Source organism: Pleurodeles waltl, chromosome 11 (assembly GCF_031143425.1).
Source record: "Pleurodeles waltl isolate 20211129_DDA chromosome 11, aPleWal1.hap1.20221129, whole genome shotgun sequence".
Classification (NCBI taxonomy): domain Eukaryota; kingdom Metazoa; phylum Chordata; class Amphibia; order Caudata; family Salamandridae; genus Pleurodeles; species Pleurodeles waltl.
In genome coordinates, this window is record NC_090450.1 from 423,002,813 (window position 1) to 423,022,642 (window position 19,830).

General features: G+C 46.5%; 1 protein-coding gene across 3 annotated transcripts in view; it reads right to left on the reverse strand.

Moving 5' to 3' along the window:
• Positions 1–953: 953 nt before the first annotated feature.
• Positions 954–19,830, reverse strand: part of GIGYF2 (GRB10 interacting GYF protein 2) — a 1,376,329-nt gene continuing 1,357,452 nt past the window's right edge. For 2 of the 3 annotated variants that reach the window (XM_069213784.1, XM_069213783.1), the window contains 2 exons: positions 13,146–13,296; positions 2,823–3,024 (listed from right to left, as the gene is read on the reverse strand). In XM_069213784.1, coding sequence (XP_069069885.1) covers positions 2,957–3,024; positions 13,146–13,296 — 219 coding nt within the window. In that variant the 3' untranslated portion in view covers positions 2,823–2,956. Of the gene's footprint in view, positions 3,025–13,145; positions 13,297–19,830 lie in introns of all 3 variants that reach the window. The other variant, XM_069213782.1, reaches the window with a different exon arrangement.

The window sequence follows — 19,830 nt, forward strand, 5'->3', positions numbered from 1 at the left end:
GGCTGGCGCAGAAAGACAAATGATATCAGTGCGCCAGGGTGGTGCCTATATACAATCACGTCATCACGGCGACCATGACGCCAACTGAGTCAACTGACGCCACCTAACGGCACGCAGGGGTACTGCTTGAAGACAAATCTCCAGATCCAGTCTGACGCCCGAAGAAATTATAAGGTAAGGAATCTGCAACTAGAAGCCTCTATCAGCTATCAGGGCACATTGGTGGGCTCTTATGCGGCTCGGTTCTTCATTTCCAGAAGGGAACAAGGTTTGTGTGGAGCCCCACTGCATCACATACCTGCACGCATGAGTATTCCTTTAGACTACTTGCAGATCTAGGATGACACCTAGGGAATATTCCCAAGGTGAGGAATCTGCAGTTTGAAGTATCAATCTGAAACTGCAGGGAATGCTAGTGGGGATCAAACTCTGCACCATCACAGTTGGTATAGTCCAGGAAAGCGTCATTTGTAGAATGAAAAGGAGCCAATTAAGTTGTGACCAATGCAACAAATGATAGAGCTCTCCGATTAATATATGAAAAGAACTTGCACTTAAGGATCTGGGCCTGCCAATATGCTTACCTTCACTAATCATGGAAAAAAACAAAGCGACTAAGAGAGCAAAGCCACCCAAGTGGAAGGATCACTGATGTGGCGTAGCTTAGGCATTAGTTTTCTTCTGTACAATCGCAAAAGTCAGCCTTGTCCATCGGGAGGGTATCTCATCAATCAGGCTGTCATGGCGACACTTCTGGCCAGAAAAAAAACAGGAAACCTCTGCTTAGGATCCTGCGTCCTTGGGTCTAGGCAATATAGGTACAGAACAGCAAGTCTTCTCTTCCACATAATGTTGCGTAACATACTGGGCCCCCAAACAACCAGAAGGGACTGTATAGCAATACATAACTGTTTTTTGCAATATACAAACTAAGCAAAATGGAGGCACTCAGATTTAATACAATCAGTATTTATTCCAGGGCTGATATTGTTTTCCAAACTGGCAAAGATTGTGAGGTGTTGTACATTTTGTAAACATTAGAACAATTCTCTTTCGCCCCTTCACCCTTCCCATGGAATTCACAGGAGCTGCATGGAGAAAGCCATTGTTCCACCGTTTTCCCCTTGCAAATGAGTCAAAAAAACTATATACATGTTTGCACTCTGTACAGTTTCTGTACATGTCGGGGGGGAAAGGAAGGGCTGACCCACCCTAATGCCCCCTAAAAATATACATATGTAATAAAATAGATTTAGCACACAGTTGTGTGTAACACTCTGCGATTCCCTCATTTTTCTGATTTGATGAGACAGAGATGGCGCCAAAAGGGATACTCAAAGAAATGCTAGCTTTACGTGGGAGAGTTAGTTAAGGAAAAGTGGAAACAAGTGAAAGTAAGTGGAAAATCAGGTTCAACCATGACTGTTTAATGGAAAAAGGATGACAGCAGATAAGTGAAAACATGGGAGCTGTAATTGTAAATGGGAACTAAGTGGATCAAGAGGGGGTGTGTATCAAGGATGAAAAAATAGGAAAAAATGTAAGGTAAAGAGGCAATATGACAGAAAGAAGTAGGGAATACAGAGAAAATGAGTGGTTGAAGAGCAGTAGGCAGTTGTTGACTAAAGAGAGGAGGAGAACTGACAAAAAATTGCAAATCAGAGGCACAGTGCACAGATGATGGGTCAATGTTCACAACGGGGGAGTGAAGAAAAAGCAGACATCATGAATAAAGAGAAAAAGAGAATTGTATGAAGAGAGGGACTGATGTGATTGAGAGGGGAGTACAGAGGAAGGGAAGAATGTGGGGAGTGTTGAGGGAAGAATAAGCTGAGCGCACAACATAAGAAAGAAAAGAGTAAACAGACGAGTGCTTGAGAAGTGTTAGAGGACTGAAAGGTATGGGCAGACGTGTTTAATGTTTAATTAAGATGGAATGCATGCACGGTATGGGCAAGGGCATAAGAATGTATGTGATGCAGGAGATTGTCTGAACGGATTAAGTGCATTTATCAAGTTGTTTTGGGGGGGAAGTAGGCGATAATTTAGTTTGATGGATTTCTATATACATCTTCAATTTGTACAAGTAAAGCATTTGAAAGAGTAAGGGCATCTCAACAGTGAGAAGCAAAGTCTCCAGCTCACTCAATGACCAGCTAATGGGAAAGCTCCCTTTCTTTAAAGCAAGGAATAGAATTGGAGGATACCTGCATAAAGAGTGAAAGGGAGTGTAGGCCATAAGAATGGTAGCGTACAGATCTTGTGTTCGACCTAAATAAAATTAAAATTTGAAAATAGCAGCCTCTTCAACGAGACTAATGGTGAGGGAAAGAGAGCAACAGCACTGAGGGGATATCCTTCCCCTGCTGTTTGAAAACTATTGCAGTCTCTGCAAGGAGGCTGGAGCAGGACAACTCTGGAAAAGGACTTTACTTATTGAAGGGAACAATCTGGTGGCAAGATCTGCACTCCTCAATACACCTGCCAAGTCCCAATAACATTTACCCTAACCCCGGTCTTCCATCAACACAGCCTTTCAAATGGAGCTCTTGAATCGAGGAAAGCAAGTCTCCCAGTCACCCAGCAAGTTTTGCCTTTAAGGGTCCATGTGGTATTGTGATGAATGACTGTTACCCATTTTCTCTTTCACTACGTGAATGTTGCTGTTGGCCAGGACAAGCCAAGAGATAGCAGTTCCAAGATAGTTGGTGCCATAGGTACATTCTTGTGCAAAACTGCTGCCTCAGTGGTAATTACTGCCCAGTTGAGTCTGTTTGAAAAATGCATACAGTTGTCTTGACACCAAAGCAGATAAGAGAAAGCACCAAGGAGTTCTTTGTGAAGGTGCTAAATGTATAGACATTCAGAAGTGGAGTAAAAAATAGTTGGAGCCATATATTTGAGAAGTTCATGGTTAACAGGACTGGGCTGGGCTGGGCTGGACAAGCATATTTTCTCAACATTCTTCCAGTGTCTCAATCTCCCCCATATTGAGCCGCTCAGATGAGGCATTAACAGAAAACCCTGAAAAGACAGAGAAAACATTTTTAGCATTAAAACAAAGCACCATGAATATGAGGTTGGAAAATATACACTGACAGCAAAGTACAGCACTGGCAGAACTCTGGTGGTCAGAGAATGGGTGAAGTAAAGTAAATACTATTTGGCTGTAATGTTAGTTCAATGTTTGCATACTTTCTGAAACAGATTTCCAACATTGGGGATATACTTTAACATTTCAAAGCAATATTCACATTCTACTTCAAAGCAACTTCACAGAAACCATGTAAAGGAGGATTATTTAATAACAAGCGTATTGGGAATGATTCATGGACTTATGGATATGAGAAATATACATACTGGAACTTGGTTTTACATATAAATACCTCTACAAAATGTGTTCTACCTCATTGTAGGAAAATGCCACTGTTGGCATGGTCACCCCCCACTGTTTGCCTAGTGTTGATGCCAACTTTAAAAGTGTGCTGGGACCCTGCTAACCAGGCCCCTACACCAGTGTTCTTTCCCTAAAACTGTACTTTTGTTTCTACAATTGGCATAACCCTGGCAACAGTTAAGTCCCTTCTAAAAGGGTACCCATGGTAACAAGGGCCCTATGGCCAGGGACGGTCTCTAAGGGCTGCAGCATGTATTATGCCACCCTAGGGGACCTCTCACTCAACACATGCACACAGCTTTGCAGCTTGTGTGTGCTGGTGGGAAGAAAAAGACCAAGTCGACATGGCACCCCCTCAGGGTGGTATACCCACAAACCACTGCCTGTGGCATAGATAAGTCACCCCTCATGCTGGCCTAACAGCCCGAAGGCAGGGTGCACTATACCACAAGTGAAGGCATAGAAGCATGAGCAATATGCCCCTACAGTGTCTAAGTCTGTTCTTAGACACTGTAAATGCATTGTTACCATATTGAGTATATGATCTGGGAGTTTGTCATCACGAACTCCACAGCTCCATGGTGGCTTCACTAAATACCGGCAAGTTTGGTATCAAACTTCTCTGCACAATAAAACCACAATGATGCCAATGTGCGATTTATTGAAAAATTCACACAGAGGGCATCTTAGAGATGCCCCCTGCATATTAGCCAAACTGCTAGAGTAGGACTGACCAGTCTGTGCCAGCCTGCCACTTTCAGACATGTTTCTGACCCCATGGGGTGAGTGCCTTTGTGCACTCTGTGGCCAGAAACAACGCCTGTCCTGGGTAGAGGTGCTTCACACCTCCCCGCTACAGGAACTGTAACACCTACCAGTGAGCCTCAAAGGCTCAATCCTCGGGTTACAGCGCCCCAGGGCACTCCAGCTAGTGGAGATTCCCACCTCCCTGAACAAAGCCCCACTTTTGGCAGCAAGTCCGGCGGGAAAATTAGGGGAAACAGGGAGGAATGTCCACCCCAGCCAGGATCACCCCTAAGTTGTCCAAAGCTGAGGTGACCCTCTCCCTGCAGAATCCTCCAACTTGGTTTGGAGGACAGGGACTAATAGTGATAGGAATGGGCCCCCCCTCCCCAAAGGGAGTGGGTACAAGGAACTTGTAGCCACCCTCAGGGACAGTAGCCATTGGCTACTGCCCTCTGACCCCTAACACACCCCTAAATCTGGGATTTAAGGGCCTCCCTGTACCCAGCTCACCAGAATCCGTGCGACAAGAAGGACTGCTAAGCTGAAATCCCTAGCAGAGAAGAAGGAAGACAACAACTGCTTTGGCCCCAGGCCCTACTGGCCTATCTCCTGCTTCAAAGAACTTGCAAAAAGGCCAGTGATGCGTCCAGCGTGACCAGTGACCTCTGCCAACTCCAGACGACCGCCCTGCATCCAAAAGGACCAAGAACTCCCGAGGACAGCGGCTCTGTCTGAAGAAACCTCCAACCAAGGACTCTCACCTCACTCTGGATGCGTGAGTCTTGACCCCTGTGCACCCGATGTCTACGGCCCATGTCCAGGTGGTCCACAAAGCAAGAGAGGGTCCCCAGGCGATTGTGAGCAAGTGCACACCCTGGGTTGACCTCTCCACCCCTCCAAGATGACGCCTGCATAGGGAATCCCAGGGACCCCCCTGACCGCGAAGCTCCGGACGAAGCTATCCGAAGCCTAAAGGTGCACTGCACCCGCAGCCCCCAGGCCCTGGAGAAACTGACTCCCGGTGCCTCAACGTTCAGTAGGTGGCCCTCCTCCCTGTCCCACCAGTTGTGTGCCCGGGACACTTACTGGGCCTCACCTGCAGCCTCTGAGTAACCCCTGGGGTCCTCATAGACCAGCACTGAAAACCACGCCACTGAAGGTGTTTGGTGCCTACCCATGGCTACTTCAGTGCTCTTCTTATCCCCCGGTCTGCCCTCTGAGCCGCGGATACTTACCTGCAGGCAGGCCTGATTCCGAGTACCCCCTACCTTCATAGGATCCCACGTTATATTTGCTCAACTTTGACCTCTGCACCGGACGGCCTGTGTTCCTGGTGGTAGGTGTTAGGGGTTAACTTGAACCCCAACCGGTGGGCTTCCTAAAACCCGGAGACTGAAACTTTAAGTGTTGTACTTACCTGTAAAATGACCTAATGGTTTCTTCCCCAGGAACTGTTTGAAAATTGCAGGGTCCATTTTTAAAATAGCTTTTCGCCAATAATTCAAAAACTGTATTACTTACCTATTTCAAACAAAGTACTGCTGCTACTGGTGTGAAATACAAAACTTTTAAGGTACTTACCAGCAACTTGAATCATGTGGTTCTAAAAATAAACTAAGAAAATATATTTTTGCAATAGAAAAAAACATTGGACTGGAGTTAAGTTATTGAGGGTGTGCTTCTTCTATTGTCTGTGTGTGTACAACAAATGCTTGCACTACCCTCTGATAAGCCTAACTGCTCAACCATACTACCACAAAAGAGAGCATTAGTATTATCTACTTTGGCCTCTGTTAAGCCTCTGGGTACCCCTGGACTCTGTGCACACTAGATCTCATTTTGATACAGTATATACAGAGCCAGCTTCCAACACTGCAGTCATCTGGTCCCGGATGTTCCGATGGACTAGGAAGGTTTGGCGGCAGAGGTGGACTGGGCGGCTCGCTGGCTCACTGATCTATGAGCTTGTGGGGTCCCGCGTCTGTGACTGCGCAGGGGCTGTACAGCATGCGTGGTCGGTGGCTAGGTGGAAAGGAACGCAATTGGGTGCCCCTTCTGTAGCCACGAATGGAGCGAAAGGTGGTCTGTGAGGGGCGAGAAGCAGTTGCGAGGCCAAGGGACCGAGCCGTATCCCGGGAATCCTTAAAGCGCTCAATCGCTGTGTCCGCCTTGTCTCCGAAGAGACGGATGCCATCAAAGGGCATATCCATCAAGGTTTGCTGGACATCCCTTGAAAGCCAGACGTCTTCAGTCAGGCGTGGCACCTCAAGGCCACCGTCAATGCAACTGATCTGCTCAATGAGACTGTCAAATCCAGTCCAAAACTAATCATGAACTTCGCCGCATCTCTCCTGTAGGAAGCTTGTATGGTGGGTACCTGAGGTACTTGCACCTTATCCGAGGTCCAGGTATTCCCTATTAGTGTAGTGTAGGCAGTGTCTAGAAGCCAGGCTCTCTAGTGGTAGTTGTTGATGAGCAGCCAAGGCTCATCTAGGAGCCATGCAAAGCTCATAAAATACCACTGTAGTCACACAGCACTGTCACACATGATCGAAAGCCCTCAGTGTTATGAAAATAAAAGGCCGTTTTTACAGTAACAGTATCATAACACTAGATGGGCAACCCTCCAATAGGAGGTAAGTAAATACACTAATATGTACACTAGTTAACAAAAACAGGCACAGAAAGTGATACAAAACAGTGCAAATGCAAATAGGCAATAGTGGCCCTAGGGGGAGCCCAAACCATATACTAAAAAATGGAATGCAAAAACAGGACCCCCACCTAGGTAAGTGGAATGTGTGGAGGAGAGCTAGAGGTACTAGGAAGCTTCAAAAGGTAAGTACTACAGTGCCTCCTAGCGACCAGAAAGAAAGGAGTAAGTTATTAGATTTTCCCCAAATCACCCAAAAGGAAGAAAATGAAGAAAATGCAACACCCAGACTGCAAGAAACCAGCTGTGGATTCCTAAAGAGGAAGACCTGTGGAAGAAGGGGACCAAGTCCAGAAGTCAAAGATGAGTCCAGGGGGAGCAGGAGCTACTACCCACCCAGTTGTGGAAGCAGTAGTTGGTCGACGGTAGGAAGAAGACTGTCAGGAATGCAGCCATGGAGTCAGGGAAGAGTTCCTGGAGGATGCAGAAGACGTGCCATGCCTGAGGGTCGATTGCAGTCTGTCAGTGGTGTGGAAAAGCCACCAATAAGCCTTGGCAAAGGGAAACGTCGCAGAGAAGCAAAAGTGGAGCTGCAGGGGGCCAGCAAGGTTCGGAGGATCATGGGGGGGAGACCTAGGGGGACCCTTAGCAAGGCAGAGAGTCCACAGAAGAGGCAGCCCCCACAGGCGACCCATTGGATGAGGAACCATGATCCGCAGAGGAGCCCAGGCAGCACAAGCAGAGAAGTCTTGCTGGAATCTTGCAAGCCAAATCTGAGGACCCACCCAAGAGGAAGACCCTAAATAGCCCTGAAAGGGTGATTGGTCACCTAGCTAGGTGACCACCTATCAGGAGGGAGGTCTGACTTCACCTGCCTGACCTGGCCACTCAGATGCTCCCAGAGGTCCCTGCCAACCTTGGATTCACAATGGCACAACCCAGGTACCCTCTGGAGGAGCTCTGGGCAACACCCCTGGGGTAGTCATAGACAGGGGTGTGGTCACTCCCCATTCCATTGTTCAGTTTCACGCCAGAGCAGGGATTGGGGGTTTATGCAAGGAGGGCACCAAATGTGCCCATAAAAGCATACCAGAGGCTTGGGGAGGCTCACCCATCCAAAGCCATGTAAACACACATTTCCAAAGGGAGAAGGATACCCCCCCCCATCTCCCAAATGAAATCCTGTGTTCTGCCTTCCTGGGCTTGAGCTGTTCAAGCAGCAGGAGGGCAGAAACCTGTCTAAGGGTTGGCAGTAGCTTGGGCTGCCCGCAAAACCCCAGAAGGCTGGTAGGAGCAATGCTGGTGGTCCTCCAAATGAGCCCCCAGAGTACATAAAATCGTACTTCCAATACTGGCAACAGTACTGGGGTATGATTCGGACATATTTGATGCCAAAAATGCCTAGGTTCGGAGTTACCATTATGTAGCTGAACATAGGTAGTGACCTATGTCAGGTACACGCATAAAATGGCATCCCCACACTCACGAAGTCCAGGAAAATGGAACTGGAGTTCGTGGGGGTACCTCTGCTAGTGCAGGGGTGCCCTCACACACAGGTACTTGCACCGTGCCCTCTGGGCTTGGACGGCCTACCATAGGAGTAACTTACAGTGACCTGGTGCCTACAAGGGCAGGCCTGCAGATACACTTTGCATGGGCTCCCCCATGGGTGGCATAATACATGCTTCAGCCCATGGGTATCCCTTGGTACGCCAATGCCCCGGGTAACTCAGTACCATATACTAGGGACATACACGGGGTGCCAGTATGCCAAATGTGGGGTGTGAAAGGTAGAAGTAACCAAGTTGTAAGGGAGAGAGCATAATCACTGGGATCCTGGTTAGCATGATCCCAGTGAACACATTTAAACACACTGACGACAGGCAGAAAATGGGGGTAACCATGCCAAGAAAGTGTTTACCTTCTTACATCTCCAGTTCATAACGACTTGGGAGAGAACGGTCTGGGCCTCCTCCGGAACCAAGGCAGCACTTGCACGACCACAGAGTATGGGAATAGCGGCCCAAAAGACGTGCGGTGTTCACGGACCGCAGTGCTAGACTGGCGAAAGAAAACATCTTCTTCCCTAAGTTGTCCAGTCTTTTTGATTCGCTGTCCGGGGGAGCAGTAGGGAATGTGCCAGAGGATGACAATGTCTGGATAACGAGGCTCTCAGGCATAGGGTCAGTCGGCGCAGGCCGATGTTGGCGGGCAACCGTCCTGTTAAGCCCCTGTGATGGTTTTGGACCTGGTACACAGAAGGACGTCCGTGAGGGCCTCATTGAAGGGAAGGAGGGGTTCTGGGTTGGAGGTCCCAGGCTAAAGCACCTCAGTCAGAAGATTATTCCGGACCTTCACAGAATAAAGCTCGAGATCCAAAACCTCAGGAGACATTCTGACCACCATAGAGTATGAAGCTCCCTCCTCCGTAGCTACGGTAGGGGGAGAAAGCATGCCAGCATCCAGGGGAGGTGTCTAACCCGCTGGCATCACCCAGATCCTGAACAAGGCTCGTGTCAGGGTCAAGCTGGTATTCTAAAGGGTCTAGCCATCCTTCCACACTATCACCATATCAATACCCATACCAATAGGGGTCAGGATCAGACCTGGGCCCAGGAGAGCCCATGGAAAACAGAATCTGTGTCCAGCGATGCCATTTCGGCTCCAGGTCGCGGGGGATTAGTATAGGATCAACATCGATTGTGGGCCCAACTGATGTCAGGAGTGTCGACGTCTGACCTGAGGCAGGGGAGGGTCACGTTGGCACGACTGGTGTCGGTGGATCCGGTGGTGCCCGAAGGCACAGAGGATGGTTTGGTCTGTCCAAATATGAGGCGCATGGCCTCGTAAAATTCCTTGAGTTGGGCAGGGGTGGCACCAACTCCTGGAAAGTCGGGGAGGCAAGGAGCGGACCCACATGGAGGCTCCAAAAACTGAGGCCTAGATCATCCTGTGTCACGTCGTCCGAGCAACGGGGTGAAGTCGAACAATGTTTGGCCTTCTTCGATGACGACTTCTTGTGACCCGAATGTCCAGATGACTTAGATGATGAAGAGTGGTGATGACTCCACAACCATCTCCTGACCGTCTCCTGACCTTCCTCTTGAACGAGACCAGGAGAGAAGCGGGATCGAGTGCCGGGCCGCCGTGAGCTTTAGGGACCGCTCCCTTAAAGCTTTCGGGTTCTTGGCCCAACATTCGGAGCACGACTTTGGGTTATATGGTTGCGACCCAGACACCAGAGGCAGACGAAATGCGGATCTGTCACCGACATCATTTGGTGACAGGAGTCGCAGGGCTTGAATCCCGTCTTTCGGGACATCTATTGACGCATCCAAAACTCCTCAAAAATGAATTGACAAAAGTGTCACGGTTAGTCAAAAAATGACTGGGGTAACTGTTCTCTGGATCTGCGCACAGACTGGTGCAAAAAGTAAAGAACTGAGGTCAGCACACCGGGGTCGCGCCATATAGGACCATGATGTCATCACGGAGACCACAATGCAGGGGTACTGCTCGAAGAAAAATCGCCCAATACAATCTGACACCTGGGGAAATACTAAGTTAAGGAACCTACAAATATAAGTCTATATCAGATAGATAATTTCTCGAAATGGCCGGAGCTTAAGATGACTGAAAAAGTAACTTCGGAAGTTGTAATTGAGTTCTTAGAAGATGTCTTCTGTAGAGAGTGTCTACCTGAATAATTGACCTCAGACAATGGGCCTTAGTTTGTCAGTAAAGTTTACTAAAACTACTTGCACAGGTGGGGTGGGGGGTTAAACATAAAAGAAACTGCAAATTACTAACCCCAATCTAATGATCAAACCTAAAGATTTAACTGTGTGATTACAGGGGCTATACAGTTATCATGTTAAGGAGGAATACCATCGAGGAAAGCTTTACAGCCAACTTTATTGTCTTATAGGACAATGTCGAATTCTGTTACAGGGTGCTCTCCATTTGAATTACTGCGTGGCAGGAAACCAAGATCTAAGTTGGCTCCTTAGTGGTTAAAAAATAACTGCTTGGATTCTGACGTGTGCATTGATTATAGTAAAATCAGGGAACATGTAAAAAATTATTAGGAGATGATAAAGAGAAACGTGTAAAAATAAAGCAATACGATCTGGTGGTAAGACATTTATAGGTGATTGGGTTCATAACAGAAAAACAGTTGTGAGAGGAAAATAACTTCCTAAACAGTCGAATCCCTATTAGGGTAAATAAAGTGTAAGACATGGCATTAAAAGTACAAGGAGGAAGAATTTGGAACTTGAGTACAGTATCCAAGTACTGTATCTGCAGGAATAAAAGATGGCATGCAATTTTCTGAAAGGGGGGAGGATGTGAATCATAATGATATTTTCCTGGCTATACAATGTAGCGAAGACACTGTGACGTCAAGTGAGAAAGATAATAGTTAAAAAAAAAAAAAAAATGATCTACAAATTCAGAACGTGAACAGCTTACATGCTAATTTGAATTTAAAGTACGTAGTAAGGAAAAGTTCAAGAGTCAAACATTTTCCAGCAAATATCTCAGATTATATCAAATATTGAATTCTTATGCAAAAGTTCATGAGTCAAACTTGGTCCTGCAAAAGTGTCAGATTTTGTCAAATATTTATTTCTTATGCATGATAACCCATTTCCTATTTTTGATATATTAATTATATTATTCTGGTTGTTCTTTTATAACAATTTTATCTTTATGTTGTGTTAAGGGGAAAGGTGTGTTGTGTTTAGGTTGGGACTTGGGCAGGCTACTGCGGGTGAAATATTGTGGGTAGAATGTATATGTAGAAGGTTAGTGGCCATTTGAGGTAAGATCAGATGATGGTTGATGAAGAGCATCCAGAGCTGTACCTGTGATTGCTCCTCTGTATATGAATAAACTTACCTTCATACTACATCAGAGAAGACTTGTTAGCTCTTCACATTATTGCTGCTAGAGAATCTGTCAATAAGATGGCTAGTCTAGTGTCTTAGCATTGTCAAGTAGAATGTTTTGCCGGTTACAATCTGAATCTGACCGGAGTCCATTTCATTAGAAGTAAGGCTTTCTATACTTGGACAATGCACTGCGGTCAAGAAAACAGATATTCACCAACTTTCCCTCTCAACTCCACATGTCATCGACAGACCTGTCCCTTACAGACCCCACCATGACCGCCCATGCCAAGATAGGTGGATCTGTCACTGAAATGAACGGAATAATATGAAAACAAAATGTTGCTAAAGCTAAAAATATGCCTGACCATGATCACCGCTGCTGCTGTATTTGCATAGAAGAAGTGAAGGCATTTTCCAATACGCTGCTGCTGAACGATTTCATATGTCAGTCTATTTGACACATCTGAAACAGTCTTCTATTTAGTTATGCATGGAGAACCCAAAGGATACACCAAGCAATCACACCATGCAGACTTACTATCTGTCAGGCTGGCTGTAGAGGATTGAAGGAAAACTGGTCAATGGTACCACATACCTTAAACCCTCTTTGTGGGAGGAAAAGCCCTAAGGACGGTGGCGTCCAACAAAGCACAAGCCCTCATCTCTTGTGGAGGAACAAGTATGGGGTTGCTTCTGTTTACACAGCGGTCTTTGTCATAAAAAAGGTTCACTGGCAATTCTACAGCTTGATTTGGAACAGTAAATTTGATCAGCCAGCCAATCTAAATAGAGGTAGGTTAAGATGAAGAGCCCAAACATCTCCAAGAGCTTATCTTGACATCAACTTCACTGCCCCTACTGGGCCAAGTGCCAAGAAGGGATAACTCCAATGTACAGTTTGAGCACAAAAATACAGGAGGCACTGGAACATGAACAGTATAAAGAACAGAACCTCTGTTGGATACTATGCATACATTCTTGTTATCCCTGGATGGCGAGTTCGGGGATATTGATACCTACAGAGGTTATTACCTAGCAAATACTGAAAGCCTTGAAACCAGAGAAAAGTGTTCTCAGTTTTCAATATGCACAGTCTTATGTTCGTTGGGAGATTATATATATTCTTGCATTAAAAAGGGAATTCTGCTTAAGAGAATGGGAAGATTCTCACCCCCTGCATAGAGAACCTTTTCTGGGCAGACAGCAGACTAATTCAAAAGGTGAAATCAGTACCCAAAACTAAGACTTTTGGGAGATAAAAATATTGAGTATACAGAAATGGTTGACTGCATGTCTCCTGGCATTTACTTAGCTAACTGTGCTCCCTGTAAGAGAAGTCCCAACACAATTTGCATTACCCTAAACAAATGAGAGATATAAAAGTTAACCTATCTCTACAAGTTGGCTGGTGTTTGCAGGGGAATGTGTGTTTTCCACATCTCCTTATACTCACCAAGAAGGCTTGGGTCAGCTCGCACCATTCGTTGCTTTTTTTTCTTCTTGCCAGCACTCTGCACAGTGTCATAACTTGACTGCTGGTTGTTACTCTGGTTAGAGTGAAAGACCGACTGCACTGCAGGATGACTGAGCCCCCAGACTGAGTCCTAGAACAAATGCAATGCAGCAACAACATTACAGGCAGGTCTGGAACCAGGAATCATCACCAATCATCTACAACAAATCATTGGCTTATTTACTTGTAACATTTGTCCAGCCTTAAATCTTTCCACAGATTCATCTGCAGTGAATAATTACACATTGGCCGGGGATCCTCAGCACATTAAATATCAATTAAAAATAGCTACTGTAGAGCAGAATTAGACAGCAAGTCTGCAATATGATAAAAAAAAATTCACCTTCAGCAAATGAATGAGACTAAGGTTCTGCTCTGTAGGCCATGTTCACAGAAAAAACAAGTCACTCACCTTCAGCAATGCATTTTCTGGTGTACACTGTACCTAATTGCTGATCCCTCATATTTTGACTATCCCCAGGTGCCAGAGAGGATTAGGAATTATTCACAGTTATTTCTTGCCAGTAGGTGGATGGCAATGGGGAACCCCTGTCCCTAGAAATCAGTTTGCAAGTGGGAAGGATGGGTGGGTCGGTAACGAATCTGCAACTAAAGTATGTCTCTACCAGATATATCGTTACCGAATGTAAGTAACTTGTACATCTGATAGAGACTTCCAGTTGCAGATTCCTCACCTTAGAATAGATACCCAAGCAATGCCATCGTCGGAGGTGGGCTGCGAACCAAGATCATACTAGAAGGTCCTGAAGGACCGAACAACCAAAGTGGCCGTCCCCACGGACCAGACTGTCCAGACAGTAATGATTAGTAAACGTGTGCAAGGAAGCCCAGGAAGCTGCCTGGTAGATATCCAGGACAGGAACTCCATGTGCTAATGCAGTCGAGGCAGCAGCTGCGCTGGTGGAATAAGCGTGCAAGCCCTCAGGGGATTGCTTCTTTCCCAAAGTGCAGCACATTTTGATGCAAAGTATCCACCGAGAGATGGTACTTTTTTGCACCGCCATTCCTTTCTTTGCATCTACATATACAACAAAGAGTTGATCGTCCACCTGGAAATCATTAGTACGATTGAGATAGAACGCCAATGCTCTTTTTGGATCCAGGCAGTGGAGTCTCTCCTCCTCATGAGAAGGATGTGGAGGTGCTTAAAAAGTAGGCAAAGTGATGGACTGACCTACATGAAAAGGTGTAACGACTTTGGGAAGGAAGGCAGCCTTGGTGCGTGTAGGAAGCTGGCTCCTTATATACTATATTAAAGTGAGATATAGAATGCACAGAGTCCAGGGGTTCCCCAGAGGCTTAACATAGGCTGAAGTAGATAATACTAATGCTCTCTTTAAGTAGGGTGGTCGAGCAGTTAAGCTTATCAGAGGGTAGTGCAAAGCATTTGATGTACACACAGAAAATAGAAGAAGCACACACTCAATGACTCAACTCCAGACCAATGGTTTTTCTCTTGCAAAAATATATTTTCTTAGTTTATTCTTATTACCACAAGATTCAAGTTGCAGGTAGGTATCTTAAAAGTTTCATATTTCACACAGGTATCAACAGTACTTTGTTTGAAATAGGTAAGTAATACAGTTTTTGAATTATTGGCAAAAAGCTATTTTAAGAATGGACACAGTACAATTTTCAAACAGTTTCTGGGGGAGAAGAAATGTTACGTCGGATTACAGGTAAGTGCAACACTTACAGTTTCAGTCTCCGGGTTTTGGGAAGTCGAATGGTTGGGGTTCAGACTAACCACAAACACCCACCACCAGCAACACGGGGCCAGCCGGGTGCAGAGGTCAAAGTTGAGTAAAGTTAACATGGGCTTCTATGGAGACAGAGGGTACTCGGAATTCGGTCAGCCAGCAGGCAAGTACCTGTGACTTGGAGGGCAGACCAGGGGGGATTAAAAGAGCACTGGAGGGGCAACAACTAGGCACCAAACACACCCTCAGTGGCACAGGGAAGACCGGGTGCAGGGTGCAAACAGGAAGTTCTTGTTTCCAACGCTGATCTAACAGGAGACCCCGGGGGATCACTCAGAGGCTGCAGGTGAGGTTCAGGGGGTGTCTCAGGCACACCACTGGTCAGACAGGGAGGAGGGCCGCCTGCTGAATGTTGAGGCACAGGGAATCAGTTTCTCCAAGGCCTGAGGGCTGCTGGTGCAGTGTGCCTTTAGGTGTCAGATATCTTCATCCAAAGATTCACTCTTGGAGGGGGAAGGGTGTCGAGGGGGATGGGCGGGTGGGTGATGATCGTCCTCGGGATTCTCTCTGCAGGCGTCGTGGTGGAGGGGTGGAGAGGTCAACCCAGGGAGGGCACTTGCTTGAAATCGCCTGGGGACCCTCTCTTGCTGGGTGGACCACCTGGACAAGGGCTGTGGGAGTCGGGTGCACGGGGGTCAAGACTCAAGCATCCGGAGTGAGGTGGTCCTTTTGGGTGCAGAACAGTCCTCTGGAGTTGGCAGAGGTCGCTGGGCCTGCTGGACTCGCTGCTGGTCTTTTTGCAGGTTCTTTGAAGCTTGAGACAGGCCGGAAGGGCTGGGGCCAAAGCAGTTGCTTTCTTCCTTCTTCTCTGCTGGGGGTTTCAGCTTAGCACTTCTTCTTCTTGTAGGTCGCCAGGAATCTGGTGAGCAGGGTTCAGGGAGGCCCTTAAATCCTAGATGAGGGGTGTGTTAGGGGTCAGAGGGCAGTAGCTAATGGCTACTGTCCCTGAGGGTGGCTAAGTCTTCCTTGTTCCCACTCCCTTTGGGGAAGGGGGCACATTCCTATCCCTATTGGTCCCTGTCCTCCAAACCAAGCTGGAGGATTCTGTAGGGAGGTGGTCACCTTAGCTCTGGACACCTTAGGGGTGGTCACTCCTTCCTGTTATTGCCTAATTTTCCCGACAGGCTTGTGGTCAAGTGGGGCTTTGTCTGGGGGACGGGCATCTCCACTAGCTGGAGTGCCCTGAGGCACTAACACCAGGCTTGAGCCCTTGAGGCTCACTGCCAGGTGTTACAGTTCCTGTAGGTGGGGGGAGGGGGAGGGGTGGTTTGAAGGTGTGAAGCACCTCCACCCAGGACAGCTTTGTTTCTGGCTACAGAGTGCACAAAGGCACTCACCCCATGTGGTCAGAAACATATTTGAAAGTGGCAGGCTAGCACAGACTGACCGGTCAGTTCTACACTAGCTAAGTTTGGCTAATATACAGGGGGCATCTCTAAGGCACCCTCTGTGTGCATTTTTTCTATAAATCCCACACTGGCATCAGTGTGGGTTTATAATGCTGAGAAGTTTGATATGAAACTTCCCAGTATTCAGTGAAGCCACTATGGAGTTGTAGAGTTTGTGATAACAAACCCCTAGACCACATACTCAATATGGCTACACTGCACTTACAGTGTCTAAGAATGGACTTAGACACTGTAGGAGTATATTGCTCATGCAGCTAAGTCCTCACCTGTGGTTTAGTGCACCGTGCCTTAGGGCTGTAAGGCCTGCTAGAGGGGTGACTTACCTGTGCCACAGGCAGTGGTCTGTGGGCATGGCACCCTGAGAGGGGTGCCATGTCGACTTGGTCTTTTTCTCCTCACCAGCATACACAAGCTATAAGGCAAAGTGCATGTGCTGAGTGAGGGGTCCCCTAAGGTGGCATAATACATGCTGCATCCCTTAGAGACCCTCCCTGGCCACAGGGCACTTGGAACCATGGGTACCTTTCACAAGGGACTTAACTGTGTGCCAGGGATGTGCCAATTGTGGAAACACAGGTACAGCTTTAGGAAAAGAACACCGGTGCTGGGGCCAGGTAAGAAGGGTTCCAGCACACTTTCAAAGTTGGCATCAAGACTAGGCAAAAGGTGAGGGGTAACTATGCCAACAGTGGCACTTTCCTACAGTGCGTAACACCACTTTGTCAGGGTGCACAGACAGAAATGGGGGCCTAGAAGATAGAGCCTGAAGCTCACTCACTCTGCGAGCAGAAGTGATGGCAACAAGAAAAACTGTTTTGAAAGTAAGGAGCCGAAAGGGACGATTGTGCATCGGCTTAAAAGGAGCACACATTAAGTAAGGACACAATTGAGGTCCCACTGAGGCATGATAAACGGAGTGGGAGGAAACAAATGGGTGACGCTATTAAGGAATCTACTAACAATAGGAGACTTAAAGAGTGAAGGCTAATAGGACAACCCAAGAAAGGCTTAGATAGCCGATAAATAGCCCTTAAGAGTGCCCAAAGCATGGCCCTCCTGGGCCAAAGAAAGAATGAACAAAAGAACCTCAGAAAGTGGAGCAGAGAGGGGTCAACAGATTTGTTGGTACACCGTGCCACAAATTTATGGCAACGACAGGCGTATACCATTTTGGTGGAGGGACGCCTGGCTGCCAAGATTACATAACATGCTTCGGTGGAAGGTCAAAAGCCGTCAACTGCCACCGCTCAATCTCCATGCATGAAGGCTGAGATTGGACAGGTTCAGGTAGAGAACTGTGCCCTGTTGCTGCAACAGAAGATCCTCCCGAAGGGGTAGTCTGAGTGGAGGATCGGTGGCCATGCTCAGTAGCTCTGCATACCATATTCTCCCTGCCCAGTAAGGAGCTACCAAGATTACTTGGGCCCGGTCGTTATTGATCTTCTTGAGAACTCTGGACAGAAGTGGTATAGGTGGAAAGGCATAAAGGAGGCCAGAGTTCCACTTGAGACTAAAAGCGTCTCTGAGCGAGAGCTGCCTTGGAAACTCCAACGTGCAAAAAGCTGACATTGAGCGTTCTCTGCCGAGGCATACTGATCTAACCAAGGCTCTCCCCACTGCTGAAAGAGACCTTGCGCCACCTTCGGATGGAGCCGCCATTAGTGATCGGCTATGCATTGATTGCCGAGTTCGTATGCAGGCCACCCAGGAATATGTATGCGATTCCATGCATATGATTAATATGCTTGAGGATACTTATTTTAATGAACAAACACAAATACTCGTCACACTTGACATTGGAGCACTATACACGAACATTCCACAAGATGAAGCTCTGGAAGTGATTAAGACTTGCTTAGAAAAATAGAGATCCACCACATACAGTACCAACGACCGTTATAATGACCCTCGCCAGGCTTTGCCTCAAGAGTAATGTTTTTACTTTTGGAAATGATTTGTAGCTACAAATAAAAGTGGCAGCTATTGGGTGTAGCTTCGCCCCAGAAATAGCGAATTTGGTGATGGATTGTTTTGAAAAAAAAAGTGGATTTTGGATATGAACAACACTTTCCAAAAACATGTTAAACGATGGTTAAGGTACATCGATGATATCTTTATGATATGGGAAGGCGATAGTGATTCTCTCTCAGCCTTCCATGAATGGCTTAGCCACCGTACCCCAGATTTGAGATTTACCATAACTTTTGATTCAAGACGCATTCATTTTTAGGGTCGAGCCTGCGTTGCATGTGCTCGCGCATGCGTATCGCAGCGAGACGCTTTTGTATTTAGAAAAGGGCTCGGAGCCCTGTCAACTTCACATCAGTGTTTTTTTATTGGTTCGTGGGCTTGCCTAATAAAATCTGCTTGCTTTCATTAGTCAAAGGCAAGCATACGTCATGCCTTTTCCGGTGGCTAGCCCTCCTCGAGCGCAGCGACCAAGTACAGAAAACATGCGAGGCTCGCTGTTTTCCATCGGGCTCGTGGACTTCTTTTTCTCTAATTTACGAGCGCGATCTTGCTTGGCAGAAGTCGAGCACTTTACATAGTTAATTTAACTTTTTCGGGTTGTGTACACAAATGAACTTTTGCCAGATAGGTGAAAAGTCGGGTTAGGAGTTTACAACGCGATCAGCTCTAACATGAGCAAACGCGAGACCCGTTGCATTGTAAATGCTTGTTTAGATTTGTGGATAGAATCTCAAGAGGGGCACATTTCAGTGAATTTATATAGGAAACGTACAGATAGGAATACATGGATCCATTTTTCCAGCAATCACCCACGGACTTTAAGGGAGAATTTACCATATGGCCAGTTTCTCTGTATCCAAAGAAACTGTACTAATAAGGATGATTATTTTACAAATGCTGATAATTTGATATCTAGACTTTTAGATATAGGATATCCCAGGAAATTGGTCAAAGGAGCCTGTAAGAGGGCCTGGTATACCCCTGAGGAGTGTCTATTGACCCCAAAAGAACGGAAAAGAGAAGTTCCTTTAACCTGTGTTTTGACTTAAAATCCTAAAGCGAATAGGATTAAATCTATTACTGGAAAATATTATATCCATTAGCTATACACAAACCCATTTTTTTCTTTTAAAAGAGGCCGTAATCTACGAGATTCATTGGTTCACGCCTCTTTTTCATCTTTGAAAAATAAAAATCTTAGAGAAATGTTGGATTTACTTCCCATAACTGGACATTACAGATGTAAGGGCTGTACAGCTTGTAAATACACCGAGAATACTAAACGCATTGAGATGAATGGAAAGCTACATCAACGGGTTCGATTTTCGAATAGAATGGATGTTATATGCTGTATCAAATGCCCTTGTGCATTAATATACACAGGTCAAACTGTACAACCAGTAAAAGCACGGATTTAACAACATATGTCCAGGATCAGATGTAAAGTACGAGGTGCCCCCTTGG